This window comes from Saimiri boliviensis, chromosome 11, assembly GCF_048565385.1.
Source record: "Saimiri boliviensis isolate mSaiBol1 chromosome 11, mSaiBol1.pri, whole genome shotgun sequence".
Taxonomy (NCBI): domain Eukaryota; kingdom Metazoa; phylum Chordata; class Mammalia; order Primates; family Cebidae; genus Saimiri; species Saimiri boliviensis.
The window spans coordinates 60767236-60784898 of record NC_133459.1 but is presented as its reverse complement, the minus strand read 5'-3'; the positions used below and the strand labels follow the sequence as shown (position 1 = coordinate 60784898).

At 38.1% G+C, this 17663-nt stretch overlaps 1 protein-coding gene across 7 annotated transcripts in view; it reads left to right on the top strand.

The window, feature by feature from the left end:
- DOCK7 (dedicator of cytokinesis 7) overlaps positions 1–17663 on the top strand; it is a 242826-nt gene that overhangs the window by 219399 nt on the left and 5764 nt on the right. For all 7 annotated transcript variants that reach the window (XM_074380932.1, XM_074380931.1, XM_074380928.1 and 4 more), the window contains 4 exons: positions 565–654; positions 778–1014; positions 1375–1518; positions 2965–3071. In XM_074380932.1, coding sequence (XP_074237033.1) covers positions 565–654; positions 778–1014; positions 1375–1518; positions 2965–3071 — 578 coding nt within the window. The remainder of the gene's footprint in view (positions 1–564; positions 655–777; positions 1015–1374; positions 1519–2964; positions 3072–17663) is intronic.

Below are 17663 nucleotides of genomic sequence, written 5' to 3'. Positions count from 1 at the left end.
CCTAAGGTTGCCTTTTCAAAATGTAAACCTATACAAAACTTCCACAGGTCAATGGTTTTATTTGAAAATTCTGGGATTAAAATAATCGTTCATAAAAATGAATGTTTATTCATTGACCTGTGGTCTGTAAAAAATCAAGCCACTTGGCCTGAGAGATCTGGGAGAAAAAAAAAAAAAAAGAAATCAAGCCACAACAACTCAGTAAAACTAAGATTTTATACATAATAATGAGTTTCTTTTGTCTTTGCTTTCTTTTGTCTTTTGTTTCTCTTGAGGACTTCTTGTGGAATCCTGTGTTTTTTATTGGAGAAAATTGTTTTCTGAGGTTTTGTGTTATTTAAAGTTTGTGGATGGAAATAGTGTCAAATAAATATGGACTGAGACTGTACAACCTCATAAGCTAGTATAATTTTTATAAGCCTAAATTATTATTTTTAAATTATTGATAAGATCGTAGAGAACTCACTAATTCTCTTGATTTTGCCCAGGAGTGACCCTCAGAGGCCTTCTCTATTTCCCAGTCTTGTTAACTTCATATAAAAGGTTTCTTTTTCTTTATTGTAGGGATTTTATGGCGAAAGATTTGGAGAGGATGTGGTTGAAGTAATCAAAGACTCTAATCCTGTAGACAAGTGTAAATTAGATCCTAACAAGGTATGGTTGATTCGACTATCATGACATATAGGCATCTCTTTGAGATCCTCCATGCAGTTTTGTTTGAGAAAGACTAAATGATGACTTAACAGTGAGGAAATGAAGGACTTTTTTCTTTCCTAGGCATATATTCAGATTACCTATGTGGAGCCATACTTTGACACATATGAGATGAAGGACAGAATCACTTATTTCGACAAAAATTATAATCTTCGCCGCTTCATGTACTGTACACCCTTTACTTTAGATGGCCGTGCCCATGGGGAACTTCATGAACAATTCAAAAGGAAGACCATTCTGACTACATCTCATGCCTTTCCTTATATTAAAACAAGGGTCAATGTCACTCACAAAGAAGAGGTAAGTCCATGAATAGGGAAACAGAATTAGGGAAGCAAATATATTCAAGCCATGTAACCACAACTTGGATGTAGCAGAAGATACGTACCATTCCGTACACCGTAACATACTAGTATTTTACCCATTTTTGAGTCCTTAATTTTTTACTCCTTTTCTAAGACCCGAATTCACCCCCAGTTTGTTCTTTAAAAGGTTGATTATTTTTTTTTTTTTCATTTAGGGATCCGAGTTTGGAATTTTATTGTTACATAAAGTTTACAATTGATCTCCTTTTTTTCCCTAATTTCAGTTGATTATACATAAAGTTCATTAAATAGTTTTCAGTCAGAACACCCACCTAATAGATGCTCTTTTACTCAGATCATCTTAACACCAATTGAAGTTGCTATTGAGGACATGCAGAAAAAGACACAGGAGTTGGCATTTGCAACACATCAGGATCCCGCCGACCCCAAAATGCTTCAGATGGTACTCCAGGGATCTGTAGGCACAACAGTTAATCAGGTTAGTGCTTTTTGCTAGCGCTGTATGATTTAAGCTATAAATATGGTTTGGGATAATTTTATTATTGCATTTTACAGATATCACAAATAAGTGTTAAGTCAAATGAAAAGGATCTACCTTCTCTACTGCCTGTATTTTTCTACTTATGAGATCTTACATATTCTATTAAGAAGGAATTGATTCACTTAAAATACAGTTCCTTAAAAAACTTGTATCAAAAGAATGTAATCTTTAAAGCAAGGACTCATTTTCAGAGCTTTGTACATATACGTGAACCTCTACTATGTTAGATTTTCCCTGATGTTATCTTCCCCAGATCTCCTTTACAATAAGTTGTGAGGATTAAATGAGTGATATGGAATCATTTTTTTAAATGTGAATAATAACTGACATAAACTATTGTTCTTTTGTCATATGCAGATTAGAAGGCATTCCCATTAGTTCTTGTGATTGGTTCATTCAGATTCTCTTAATGATTTTAGGTATGGCCCCAGTCTTAGGAATAGTCCATGATAAGGGAAAATGCAGAAAGTCTTCAAGTAAGGTTTCCTGTACCATGTCTTAACTACTTTTCAGATTAAAGGAACAAAGCTAAAAAAATACCCCACCAAAACTGAAATAAACACCTTAAGACCTTCATCTAGAAACATGATTTTAAGGTTTTATTTCCAAATGATGTAGCTTATGAACAATTACCTTTTCTTCTTCTTCTTCTTTTTTATTTTTTGTTTGAGAAAGAGTCTCTCTCTGTTGCCCAGGCTAGAGTGCAGTGGCACAATCTCAGCTCACTGCAACTTCTGCCTCTCAGGTTCAAGTGATTCTCCTGCCTCAGTAGCTGGGACTACGGGCATGTACCATCACACTCAGCTAATTTTTGTACTTTTAGTAGAGACGGGGTTTCACCACGTTAGCCAGAATGGTCTCAATCTCCTGACCTCATGATCCACCCGCCTTGGCCTCCCAAAGCGGTAGGATTACAGGCGTGAGCCACCACACCCAGCCAAGATTATCTTCTTTAACATGGTATCTGGAACACCTTTGGAATACTGAGGGAAGCTGTTTTACAAAATCAACTCTGATAATCAGCAGATTGGCAGATGTAGTAACTTGACAACTTTTTACATCCAGGATACAATAAAGAATGTGGAAAATACAAAGCAAAATACATTAATGAACACGGTAGTCATTCCTTGAGATCCTATTCTGTTTCTTTGAATAATAAACTAATAAGAAGTTAATTGCAGTAGACAAGAATGTAGAATGAAATTAGAAAATACTGAAACAGTCTCTGTCGAGCTTTAATTTAGGCATAGGCATATATGCATTAAGCTTAAATGCAGCCATCTCAGTGCTAAGAAAAATCGTTTGAATAAGTTCTGTCTCTGTGATTTTAGAGATAACCAAAAAAAAAAAAACCACTTCTTGTTTTATTTTCTTATTTTGCAGGGGCCTTTGGAAGTTGCCCAGGTTTTTCTCTCTGAAATACCTAGTGACCCAAAGCTCTTCAGACATCATAATAAACTGCGACTCTGCTTTAAAGATTTTACTAAAAGGTATTTAAGGTTTTCTGCATCAGGATCTTCAAATTGAGACTGTCTAATACCACAGTATGACATAAGGACCTTAAGGAACTATTGAAAGAGAAAATAAGCCAGGCACAGTGGCTTACACGTGCAGTCCCAGCACTTTGGGAGGCTGAGGGAGAAGGATCGTTTGAGGCCGGGAGTTTGAGACCAGCCTGGAAAACAAAGCAAGATCCCATCTCTACAAAAATATTTTAAAAATTAGCCAAGTATAGGCTGTGCGCCTGTAGTGCCAGCTACTCAGGAGGCTGAGCCAGGAGAATCACTTGAGCCAGGAGTTGAAGGCTGTAGTAAACTATGATTGTACCACTTCACTCCAACCTGGGTGACAGAGCAAGACCCTAGGTTAGAAAAAGAGGGAGAAAAAAAAATACAGAAAAGTGGTTTACAATAATAATCTCTGTAGAATTTACTATTCTTTAATAGCGTGTACTTACTCTCCTGCCCCACCACGCTACCATACTCTATAATGCCATATTTTTAATTTTAAAAATTAGAAAAGCCAAAGCTCAGGTTTTATTAACTTGAAACTACTGTAAGATCATTCAACTTGAAAGCTACTATTTATTGTGAATCTTCAATGTTTGAGTTTTTTCTTCCCTCCCCCCAGGGAGCTTACAAGCAGTAAACTTGGAAGCAAAAACTTTGTGTTCAGAGCCTGACCTAATCATTGGTTGTGCTTTTCCACGTTACTTAATTTCTGTGATCCTTCATTTTCTAATCTATAAAGTAAGGATAGATATGTTCCTCCCATAAGGAAGTTGTGCAGATTAGGTGAAATAATTTGTGGGCTTGTCAGGGGTCCCCAAGACCATCCCCAATTTCAGTGGTTTGCTAGAAAGAGTCAGAGGGCTCAGCATGTGGTTATGCTGGTGTTTGTGATTTAGTGCACTGAAAGAATACCAAGTAAAGTCAGCAAAGAGAAAAGGTGCAGAGTGAAATCTGGAGGAAACCAGGAGCAAGCTTCAAAGGGTCCTCTTCCAGTCAAGTCACACAGGACTTGCTTAATTCCTCCACAATAAGTTGTGACAGCAGGTGTGAAATGTTGTCTCCCAAGGAACCTCATTAAGTGACTCAGTGCCAAAGGTTTTTATCAGGATCCGGTCATGTAGGAACCCCTCTCTGACATGTACCAAAATTCTGTGCTCTCAGAAGGAAAGCAGGTATTTAGCAGGTGAACTGTGGCAGTAAAAGAAACCTGTTTTCTACTTTTCGATTGACTGATTTCTGCATTAATTTTATTATTTGAAAGGTGTAAAAAAACAACAAAATATACCCTGCCATCTTTGTAAGCCAGATGATCATAGACATACTTACTTAGGTCATAGACATTTAGTAAAAGACAATCAGGTACTTCGTTTCTTTTGTTTTTGGAATATTTTACCATGACCACAATTCTTAAATGTCCTCCTTCTTGTATACATTTACTATAGGATGCTCAATTCCTGTAGCCAAAAAGGTCTCCTTAAGTGTTGTTCTCTGAAGAGAAGGTTTTCTCCTTTTATATTGCAGAAAACAAACAAGAGGCCAGGTGCACTGGCTCACACCTGTAGTTCCAGCACTTTGGGCTAAGGCCGGTGGATCACCTGAGGTCAGGAGTTCAAGACCAGCCTGGCCAACATGATGAAACTACGTCTCTGCTAAAAAATAGAAAAATTAGCCGGATGTGGTGGCGGGTGCCTATAATCCCCTCTACTTAGGAGGCTGAAGCAGGGAGAATTCCTTGAATCCGGGAGGCGGAGGTTGCAGCCAGCCGAGATCATGCCGCTACACTTTATTCTGGGTGACAGAGCGAGATTCCATCTCAAAAATAAACAAACAAAAAAACTACATAATATAAACCTTACAAAGGTTATAAGGTTTTATATCCACCATTAGGGTTAGGGTTAGGGTTAGGGTTAGGGTTATAAAGGAGTTATAGCCAATACTACATTTTTTTATTTTTGTGTGTTACCATTCAGTATGGTAACTAAATAGTGTGTCTTTTTGCATATATATTTATTTTATAATGGTTTAGTCATACGTATAATCTTAAATTCTCAAAGTGTAAACTATTCTAATGTTATTTATTCAAATTAATGTAATATAGTCATGATATATAATCTTAAATTCTTATTTTTCAATTAGAGCTTAAACTATTCTAATGGTTATATTATTTCCTCAAATTAATATACTAGAATTTAAGTTGAATTTGAATGGATCTTTTTCTTTTGTTGAATTAAAATTTTCAGCATGAGATAACTCAGCCACAGTACATGAACATTTTTTGTTTTAGAGACAGAATCAAAAAAAAAAAATTAAAAAAATAAAAATAAAAAAGACAAAAAAAAAAGAAAAATGAAAAAAATAAAATAAAAGACAGGCTCTCACTTTGTCACCTAGACTGGAGTGCAGTGACACAGCCATAGCTCACTGCAGCCTCAAATTCCTGGGCTCAAGGAATCCTCCTCCCTCAGCCTAGTGATGTGTACCACCATGCCCAGTTATGTTTGGTTGGTTGGGAGTTTTTGGTAGAGGTGAAGTCTCACTATGTTGCCCTGGCTGGTCTCGAACTCTTGGCCTCAAGCAGTTCTCCCACCTTAGCCTCCCAAAGTACTAGGATTGCAGGGAATAGCCACCATGCCCAGCCTACATGAACATTTTTATTGGCTCACAATATGTAGTACATTCCAAAAAGTTTGTAAGTACAGTTGGCCTTGAACAACACAGAGGTTGGGGTGCCAATCCTTTGCACAGCTGAAAACCTGTGTAAATTTTTGATTCTCCAGAAACTTAACTAATAGCCTTACTGATAATACAGTTAGGTACATAGTTAGCATGTTATGTGTATTATATACTGTCTTCTTACAATGAACTAAGCTAGAGAAAAGAAAATGTTGCTACCAAAATCATAAGGAAGCAAAAATATATTTTACTATTCATTAGTCGAAGTGGATCATCATCCTTCTTGTCTTCGTGTTGAAGAGGCTGTGGAGGAGGAGGAAGCGGGGTTGATCTTGTTGTCTAAAGAGTAGCAGAGGCAGAAGAGGTGGAGGAGGTAGCAGGAGGCAGAAGAGGCAAGCACACTTGGTCTAACTTTCCAGACATCATGATTTTTTTTCCCACAGGTTTTTGGGGAACAGGTGGTATTTGGTTACATGAATAAGTTATTTAGTGGTGATTTGTGAGATTTTGGTGCACCCATCACCTTAGCAGTGTACACTGAACCCAATTTATAGTCTTTTATCCCTCATCCCTTCCCACCCTTTCCCACCGGAGTCCCCAATCCATTCATTGTATCATTCTTATGCCTTTGTATCCTCATAGCTTAGCTCTCACTGCTGAGTGAGAACGTACAATGTTTGGTTTTCCATTCCTGAGTTACTTCATTTAGTATAAATAGTCTCTAATCCCAACCAAGTTGGTGCGAATGCCATTAACTCATTCCTTTTTATGGCTAATATTCTATCATCTATATGGAGCTTTGCTCTTGTTGCCCAGGCTGGAATATAATGTCATGATCTCAGCTCACCACAACCTCTGCCTCCTGGGTTCAAAGTGATTCTCCTGTCTCAGCCTCTTGAGTAGCTGGAATTACAGGCATGTGCCATCACGCCCAGCTAATTTTTATACTTTTAGTAGAGATAGGGTTTCTCCATGTTGGTCAGGAAGGTCTCAAACTCCTGACCTCAGTTGATCTGCCCACCTCAACCTCCCCAAATGCTGGGATTACAAGCATGAGCCACAGCGCCTGGCCCCAGTTTCTTTATTCATTGATTGATAGGCATTTGGGCCAGTTCCACATTTTTGCTATTGCAAATTGTGCTGCTATAAACATGCATGTGCAAGTGTCTTTTTCATATAATGACTTACTTTCTTCTGAGTAGATACCCAGTAATGGGATTGCTGGATCAAATGGTAGTTCCACTTTTTGTTCTTGAAGGAATCTCCACACTGTTTTCCTTAGTGCTTGTATTAGTTTACATTCCCACCAACAGTGTAGAAGTATTCCCTTTTTACTGCATCCACACCAATATCTATTTATTTTTATTATGATGACCATTCTTGTGGGAGTAAGGTGGTTTTGTAATGTGGTTTTGATTTGCATTTCCCTGATGATTGGTGATGTTGAGCATTTTTTTATATGTTGGCCATTTGTATATCTTCTTTTGGGAATTGACTATTAATGTCTTTATCCCACTTTTTGATGGGATTGTTTGGTTTGTTTTCTTGCTCATTTGTTTGAGTTCATGTAGATTCTGGATATTAGTCCTTGGTCAGAGGTAAAGATTGTGAAGCTTTTCTTCCACTCTGTGGGTTGTCTGTTTACTCTGCTGACTCTTCTTTTGCCATACAAAAGCTCTGTAGTTTAATTAAGTCCCACCCATTTGCCTTCCTTTTTATTGCATTTGCTTTTGAGTTCTTGGTCCTGAAATCTTTGCCTAAGCCAGTGTCTACAAGGATTTTTTCGATGTTATCTTCTAGTATAGTTTCAGGTCTTAGATGTAAGTCCTTGCTCCATCTTGAATTGATTTGTATAAGGTGAGAGATGAAGATCCAGTTTCATTCTCCTACATACAGCTTGCCAATTATCCCAGCACCATTTATTGAATAAGGTGTCCTTTCCCCACTTTATGTTTGTGTTTTCTTTGTCAAAGATCAGTTGGATTTATTTCTGGGTTCTGTATTCTGTTCCATTTGTCTATGTGCCTATTTTTATACCAATACCACGTTGTTTTGTTGACGATGGCCTTATAGTATAGTTTGAAATCAGGTAATGAGATGCCTCCAGATTTGTTCTTTTTGCTTAGTCTTTTTTTGGCTATGTGGGCTCTTTTTTGGTTCCATGTGAATTTTAGGATTGTTTTTTCTAGGTCTGTGAAGAACGATGGTGATATTTTGATGGGAATTGCATTGAATTTGTAGATTGCTTTTGGCAGTATGGTCATTTTCACGATATTGATTCTACCCATCCATGAACATGGGATGTGTTTCCATTTGTTTGTATCATCTGTGATTTAGTTCAGCAATGTTTTGTAGTTTTCCTTGTAGAGGTCTTTTACCTCCTTGGACAGGTATATTTGTAAGGGTTTTTGTTGTTGTTGTTGTTGTTGTTGTTGCTGCTGCTGCTGCTGCTGCTGCTGTTTTTGCAGCTATTATAAAAGGGTTTGGCCTCGGCCTCCCAAAGTGCCGGGATTCTTGATTTGATTCTCAGCTTGGTTGCTGCTGGTGTATAGCAAAGCTACTAATAAATGTACATTAATTTTATATCCTGAAACTGCTGAATTCATTTGTCAGTTATCTAGGAGCTTTTTAGAGGAATCTTCAGGGTTTTCTAGGTATACAATTATATCTTCAGCAAACAGTGACAGTTTGACTTCCTCTTTACCGATTTGGATGCCCTTTCTCTTGTCTGATTGCTCTGGCTGGGACTTCCAGTACTATGTTGAAGAGAAGTGGTGAGAGTGGACATTCTTGCCTTATTCTGGTTCTCAGAGGGAATGCATTCAACTTTTCCCCATTTAGTATTATGTTGGCTGTGGGTTTGTCATAGATGGCTTTTATTACATTGAGGTATGTCTCTTGTATGCCAGTTTTTCTGACAGTTTTAATCATAAAGGGATGCTGGATTTTGTCAATTGCTTTTTCTGCATCTATTGAGATGATCATGTGATTTTGTTTTTAATTCTGTTTTTGTGGTTTATCACTATTGACTCATGTATGTTAAACCATCCCTGCATCCCTGGTATGAAACCCACTTGATCATGGTGGATTATCTTTTTGATATGCTGTTGGATTTGGTTAGCTAGAATTTTGTTAAGGATTTTTACATCTATGTTCATCAGGGTTATTGGTCTGTAGTTTTCTTTTTTTGTTATTTCCTCTCCTGGATTTGGTATTAGGGTGATACTGGCTTCATAGAACAATTTGGAAGTATTCCCTCTTTATCTTGTGAAATAGTGTCAGTAGGATTGATACCAGTTCTCATTTGAATGGTAGAATTCAGCTCTGAATCCATCTAGATGGATATAATTTCTTTTTTTTTTTTTGAGACGGAGTTTCACTCTTGTTACCCAGGCTGGAGTGCAATGGCGCGATCTCGGCTCACTGCAACCTCCGCCTCCTGGGTTCAAGCAATTCTCCTGCCTCAGCCTCCTGAGAAGCTGGGATCACAGGCACGCACCACCATGCCCAGCTAATTTTTTTTTTTTTGTATCTTTAGTAGAGACGGGGTTTCACCATGTTGACCAGGATGGTCTTGATCTCTCGACCTCATGATCCACCCGCCTCGGCCTCCCAAAGTGCTGGGATTACAGGCTTGAGCCACCGCGCCCGGCGGATATAATTTCTATCTGACATTTTTGCTTTTTCATTTTTCTAAAAGTTTCCATATGTACCAGTCCTTCTTCCACCATTTGCTTTAGTGTCTGTGCCCTTATCATAAAGAGTCCATAGTGTAAAATAAGTCAGAAGCAGTCTTAGGTCATCAAAACCCTTGTGCCAGATTGTCTCATGTCAATTTGTTTTCTGGCACCACTGCTTCCACGTTTTTCTGCCTTATTTTTTGGCAGTGGTTCAGAAGCACTCATGTCCATCAAGTCATCTTCTGTTAATTCTTCTGGTATAGTGTCTATTAGCTCTAATTTCTCCAAGCTCCATATCTTGAAACCCTTCACTCCCCACCTTTAAGCCATATCTATAGTCTGTTTCATGATTTCTTTGATTGGCCCTATTGTAAATCCTGTAAAGTAATGCATAACCTCTGGACTCAGTTTTCTCCAGCAGGAATTGATTCTCTTGGGCCTGATGGCTTTCATGGCTTTCTTTGTAAACAGTGGTGACATTCTCAATGGTATAATTCTTCCAGACTTGTGATGTTCTCTCTATCTGAGTTCTCTTCCATAGTGCTGACACTCCTTTCTATTAATATAAAGTACCGTGTATAATGAGCCTTATAAGTCCTAAGTCCTTATAAGTCCCTCGATCTAGAAGGTGAATTCGAGATTTTTTTTGTCATTGTTTGTTTTTTGTCTTTTTTTGTTTTGGTTAGTTGGTTGTTTTTTGGTTTTGTTTTGTTTTTTTTTGTTTTTTGAGATAGAGTCTTGCTCTGTTGCCCACACTGGAGTGCAATGGCACAATCTTGGCTCGCTGCAGTCTCTGCCTCCCGAGTTCAAGCGATTCTTGTGCCTCTGCCTCCTGAGTAGCTGGGATTAGAGGTGCCTGCCACTACATCTGGCTAATTTTTGTATTTTTAGTAGAGATGGGGTTTCACCATGTTGATCACGCTGGTCTTGAACTCCTGACCTCAGGTGATTCTCCCACCTCGGCCTCCCAAAGTGCCGGGATTACAGGCATGAGCCACAGTGCCTATTCAAGATGTTGTTTTTAGGGGGGCAGGTAGATGACTTCAACACCTTTGGTTTTAAACTCGGGGTTCTGGGTGGCCAGAAGCAATGTCCAATAGCAAAATAACTTTAAAAAGCATTCCCTTACTAGTAAGATAACTTCCTGACTTCATGGACAGAACACCCATAGAGCCAATCCAGAAAATGGGTTCTCATCCAGACCTTCTTGTTCAACTAGGAGACTGGCAGCTGGTATTTACCTTTTCCCTTCAAGGTTCAGGGATTAGTAGATAAATAAGGGCAGTCTTGATTATAAACCTGACTGTATTTGTATAAAATAGTAAAGTTAGCCTATCCCTTTTTTGCTTTAAATCCTAGTACTCACTTCCCTTTTTTACTAATAAATGTCCACTGTGGCTTTTTTTTTTTTTTTCTAAATAGGGCACTTTGCACCTGCACTAAAAACCTGTTCAGAAAAAAACAACAACAAAAAACCTGTTCAGGCAAATATTCTGTCTCTTCAGTGATTTTTGTAGTGGCATCTGGGAGCTTGTCTGCTACCTCTTGGTTGGCAGAAGCTGCTTCTTGGTCAGCAGAAACTGCCTCTCCTATTTTTTGGCATTTTAAAAAGTCAAACCTCTTTCTAAAATTATCAAACCATCCTTGGCTGGCATTAAATTCTCCAGCTTTAGATCCTTCACCTTCCCTTTGCTTTGTCATACTTTACTTTTTCTCAAATCATTAGTCTATAGGTATACTTTTTAAAATAGCAATCCGGTATCCACATAAAAGCTGTTATTTTCTATATGAGATAGAATGGTATTTCTAGGCTGGGCATGGTAGATCACGCCTGTAATCCCAGCACTTTGGTTGGCTGAGATGGGTGGATCATGAAGTCAGGAGTTCAAGACCAGCCTGGCCAAGATGCTGAAACCCTGTCTCTACTAAAAATATAAAAATTAGCCAGGTGTGATGGCACGTGGCTGTAATCCCAGCTACTCAGGAGGCTGAGGCAGGAGAATCACTTGGACCCGGGAGGCACACGTTGCAGTGAGCCAAGATGGCGCCATTGCACTCCAGACTAGGCGACAGAACCAGACTCTAGCTTAAAAAAATAATAATTGTTTTATTACTAAAAACAGTAAGCACTTTTCCACGTGTTTACTTTTTGTTTTTGGGTTTTGTTTTTTTAAAACTTTTTTTCATGGCCAGGCGTGGTGGCTCACACCTTTAATCCCAGCACTTTGGGAGGCCAAGGTGGGTGGATCACCTGAGGTCAGGAGTTCAAGACCAGCCTGACCAACATAGCAAAACCCTGTCTCTACTAAAAAAAAAAAAAAATACAAAATTAGCTGGACATGGTGGTGGGCACCTATAACCCCAGCTACTCCAGAGGCTGAGGCAGGAGAATTGCTTGAAACTGGGATGCGGGAGTTGCAGTGAGCCAAGATTGTACCATTGCCCTCCAGCCTGGGCAACAAGAGTGAAACTCCATCTCAAAAAAAAAAAAAAAATGAAGAAAAGAAAAATTTTTTTCTAAATTTTGAATATATTGAAAATAATATTTATAACATTTGCTATTAAAGAATAGGAAGAAAAAAAGTCACGTGTCTACCACCCAGCCTAAGAAATCAAGCATCACCGGGCACAATGGCTCACGCCTGTAATGCCAGCACTTTGGGAGGCCAAGGGGGGTAGATCACCAGGTCAAGAGATCGAGACCATCCTGGTCAACATGGTGAAACCCTGTCTCTACTAAAAAATACAAAAAATTAGCTGGGCATGGTGGTACGTGCCTGTAATCCCAGCTATTTGGGAGGCTGAGGCAGGAGAATTGCCTGAATCCAGGAGGCAGAGGTTGCAGTGAGCTGAGATTGTGCCATTGCACTCCAGCCTGGGCAACAAGAGCGAAACTCCATCTCAAAAAAAAATAAATAAATAAAAAGAAATCAAGCATCAAGCATGACCATGACTTTGAGATCCCCTCCCTATGTGTTTTTCTGATACCATTTCCCTCCATTCCTTCAGGGGTAACCAATATCCTGAATTTCGTATTTATTATTTCCTTTCTTGTTTTCATAGTTCTATCATAAATGGTTCCCTAAATAACATACTTTGTTTTGTAATTTTTTAACTTTAATGTTGTTTTAACATTGTTGTGTGACTTGCTTGTGTTTGTGAGATATATCTATAGTAAATGTTGCCTTATTTTTACATATTCCATTTTATGAATATGCCATGATTTATTCATTCTTCTGTTAATGGATATTTTGGTTGTTTCCTGTTTTGTTTTTCGTTACCAAGAGTACTACTTGAATATCCCTCTACCTGAATATCCCTCTACCTATTTGTGGACGTACATGTACAAGATATTTTTCTAGGGGTTAAAATTAAGAATAGTGTTGTTGGTTCATAGGTTCATCCTCAATCAGATGATGCCACATTTTTTTTTTTCCAAAGTGTTTAAGCCAAATTTACATTCCCATCAGTAGCATTTGAGTTCCTATTACAATATATCCTCAGCAATACTTGATATTATCTAACATTGTAACTTTTACCAACTAGTGGATGTGAAACGATAGGTAGTCCTGGATTCAGTTTGCATTTCCCTGATTACCAAAGAGGTTGAATATCTGTTCATGTGTCTGTTACTCATTTCTCTTCCCTCCTTTGTAAATTACATATTCAAGTCTTTTGCCATTTTCCTATTGGATTATTTTCCTTACTGATTTCTAAGGATATTTGTGTGTTCTGGATGTTTATCATTTCTTAATATCACAAATACCTTCTCTGAATTTGAGACATCATTTTTTCCCCTACAAACAGAAGTTCTTAAATTTAATTAAATTGAGTCAGTCTTTTCCTTTATCAATGTAGGTTAAACAAAGGGTGGGAGAGGCAAAAAAAAAAAAAAAAAAACGAAAGAAAAGCAAGCAAGTTTTTTTTACTTAAAAAAAAAAAAAGAAAGAAAAATGTACCTGCAAGAGCCAGGCGCTGTGGTGAGTGCTGTAGTCCCAGCTACATAGGAGGCTAAAGTAAAATGATGGCTTGAGGCCAGAAGTTCAGGTCTACATAGTGAGACCCTATCTCTTTAAAAAATCCATTTGCAATTTATTTTTATATATGGTTCAAGGTAGGGATCAGTTTGATTTTTGTCCATACTGATAACAGATAATGATCTCAGTATCATTTATTGAATATGGTATAAGATATAGTTTAGGGGCTTTTTTCTCCCTTACGGATATCCAGTTGACTCATTACCACTTAGAAAGATTGCCCTTTCTCCACTGGTTTGCAGTGTCATCACTTTATAAATTAAGCACCCATGTTTATGTGCATGTTTCTGGGATCTTTATTCTCCTACAGTGCTCTGTTTCTCTCTCTTTCAGCTAATGTCATGCTCTCTTAACTACTGCCGCTTTAGAAGCTTTGCTGTGTGGCAAAGCAATTTCTCTCACCTTGTTTTGTTGAAGGACTGTTGTTGGCTGTTTTCTTTGTTACATAAATTTAAAATTTTAGAGTCAATTTGTCACTCCACCCAAAAAATAACCTGAATTTATAAATCAATTGGAAGAGAATTGACATCAGTCCATGAATATGGTATATTTTTCCATTTACTTAGGTCTTTTAAATGTTTTCTTAATGCTATTTAAATTTTTTTGTGTAGAGATCTTATAGTTTTAAATTTACTCCTTAGTAATGATTTTATTAATGTTATCTTTTAAAATTGTGTTTTCTGTTTCCTGCTGTACCAAAAATTAGTTGACTTTATTTATTTATTTTGAGATAGGGTCTCACTTTGTCACACAGGCTAGAGCAGGTACAGTGGTGCGATCATGGCTCACTGCAGCCTTGACCTGCTGGATTTAAGTGATCCTCCTGCCTCAGCCTCCCAAGTAGCTAGGACTTCAGGTGTTCACCACTATACCAAATTTTTTACTTTATTTTTGTAGTAACAGGGTCTCACTATGTTGCCCACACTGATCTCTCATTCCTGGGCTCCAGCAGTCCTCTAGTCTCAGCCTGCCAAAGCTCTGGGATTACATGTGTGAGCCTCTATGCCCGGCTGCAGTTGACTTTATATATTACTTTTTTTTTTTTTTTTTTTTTTTGAGACGGAGTTTCGCTCTTGTTACCCAGGCTGGAGTGCAATGGCGCGATCTCGGCTCACCACAACCTCTGCCTCCTGGGTTCAGGCAATTCTCCTGCCTCAGCCTCCCGAGTAGCTTTAATTACAGGCATGTGCCACCATGCCCAGCTAATTTTTTGTATTTTTAGTAGAGGCGGGGTTTCACCATGTTGACCGGGATGGTCTCGATCTCTCGACCTCGTGATCCACCCACCTTGGCCTCCCAAAGTGCTGGGATTACAGGCTTGAGCCACCGCGCCCGGCTATATATTACTTTTAAATGAGAATTTCACCAGACTTATGTATAAATTCTGATAATTTATCTGTAGAATCTTTTTCTTGTCTTATAGTGATAGTACCTCCAGTACTGTGTTGACTAGGAATAGAGAGGACATTTTCTTGTTCCTCATCTAAAAGGGTTTTCACCACTGAACATGTTTGCTAAAGGTTTTTTGTAGATTTTTGATTAAAGGACTACCCACCTATTTGTAGTTACGTGAAGAGTTTTTAATACGACATGTTTTTAAAAAGTTTATCAAGTGCTTGTTTTCTGCATCTCCTTTAATTTTTTAATGGGGTAAGTTACATTTATCGGTTTTATAACCTAACTATTCATTTATTCCAGGGCTAAAAAATTTGGCTAGTGCGGTACCTTATGCCTCTAAATCCCAGCATTTTGGGAAGCCAAGGCAGGCAGATCGCTTGAGCTCAGAAGTTTGAGACCAGCCTGGGCAACATGGTGAAACCTTATCTGCTAAAAATACAAAAATTAGCCAGGCATGGTGGTGCATGCCTGTAGTCCCAGCTAGTTGGGAGGCTAAGTTGGGAGGCTCCCTTGAGCCCAGGAGGTCAAAGCTGCAGTGAGCTGAGGTCAAGCCACTGTACTTTGGCCTGGACAAAGAGCACAACTGTGTCTCAAAAAAAAAAAAAAAAAAAAAAGAAAAAAGAAAAGTAAAGAAAAATACTTGGGGGGTATGTGTGTCTGTATGTTTAATACATTGGTACAAGTTTCCTGCTAAAATTGTCCATCAGTATTGATGTGGGATTGGTTTCAGGGCCTTCTGTGGATACCGGAATCCAGACAAGCTCTATATTTTATATAAAATGGTGTAGTATTTGCATATAACCTATATACGTCCTCCTGTATGCTTTTAGAATTCTTAAAATACCTAATATAATGTAAATAGTTGAATACGGTATTGTTTAGGAAATAAGGCCAAGAAAAACATCTATATATATTGAACACAGTTTTGTTTTTTAATTATTATTTCGGTCCCTGATTGGTCTAATTCATTAATGCAGATAGGGAGGGCCAACTGTGTTATGTTTGGAAGTTTTACAGTTTTTTTAATGGATGAGCTTGGATTAAAATTTTTTTCTTATAGTCTCCATTAGGTTTTGGTATGCCAGCCTTGAAATATGAGTTGGGAACTCCCCTCAAGAATAGTTACTTTCCCCTACACTCTGGAATCATTTTTTATATATCCTGGAATAATTGTGTTACATTGGGGTTGTTTGTCCCTAGAATGTTTAGTAGAATTTAGTGTTTTCTTCATAGATATATTTGTGACGGTTGATTCAATTTATTTGATTATTTTAGTATTAGTGACATTTTTTTCTTCATTCTGTTTTGCTAAATTATATTAATCTAGATTAACAGATTATGTATTAATAATTTAGCAAAAAAATCTAATCTATTAATATCAATTAATATAAATTTGGGAGGGTACATTAAACTGTTCAATTTTATTGGCTGGGTGCCGTAGCTGACTCCCTGTAATCCCAACACTGGATAGCCGAGGTAGGCATGGAGAAACTCTGTCTGTACTAAAAATACAATAATTAACTGGGTATGGTGGCATGCCCCTGTAGTCCCAGCTACTCAGGTGGCTAAGTACAAGAACTGCTTGAACCCAGGAGGCAGAAGATGCAGTGAACAGAGATCATGCCACTGCACTCCAGCCTGGGCGAGAAACTGTCTTAAAAAAAAAAAAAAAAATGTACGTAATATCTTCTATGGCTTTTAAAACTTCTGCTGTATTTAAGTCCCATTTTAAGTTTCTCTTGGGGATATTTGACCTCTTTCATTTAATCTTGCTAGAGCTGTTTTTTTTTTAGTTTTTTCAAAGAACCAACTTTTGTAATTTCTGATACTCATATATTTTAAAATTTTATTCCTTGCCGGGCGCGGTGGCTCAAGCCTGTAATCCCAGCACTTTGGGAGGCCGAGGCGGGTGGATCACGAGGTCAAAAGATCAAGACCATCCTGGTCAACAAGGTGAAAACGCCTTCTCTTACTAAAAATACAAAAAATTAGCTGGGCATGGTGGCGCGTGCCTGTAATCCCAGCTACTCAGGAGGCTGAGGCAGGAGAATTGCCTGAACCCAGGAGGCGGAGGTTGCGGTGAGCCGAGATCGCGCCATTGCACTCCAGCCTGCGTAACAAGAGCAAAACTCTGTCTCAAAAAAAAAAAAAAAAAAAAAAGCCAAGATTTTTATAATTGTTTTAAAAGTAGAGTTTTTATGACATCAAGAGTTGATGCTAATATTAAGTTAGTAGCTTCCTTTCTGAATCTTGCCCCAAGTCAAAGTTTGAGATCTGGTTTTTGGTTAAAGTAACAAATGGCTCAGTTTGACCCTCAGTTTCAGGAGAATTGCCCGAACCCAGGAGGCAGAGGTTGCAGTGAGCAGAGATCGCGCCATTGCACTCCAGCCTGGATAACAAGAGCGAAACTCCGTCTCAAAAAAAAAAAAAAAAAAATTTATTTCCTTCCTATTACTTTAAGTTGCTTAGCTCTTCAGTTTTAGCCTTCTAATACAAGCATTTGAGGCTATGCATTTTCTACTAAGCATCACTTTAGTGGCATTCCACAAACTATATATATAGAGAGATATATATTATTTTTAAATATCCTTTTCTTCATTGTCTCTTGGGGTCCAGATATTTTTCTCAAATATTTGAATAACTTGGATAAAGGACTATCATCAAAATCTATTCTTAAGAAATATTTGAACACAGGCAAAGCACTGTGCCAGATGGCATTGTGCCACATAAATGAGCATGATTACATCCCTGAAAGAGCTTCTAGTTAAGTGGTGATATGAAAA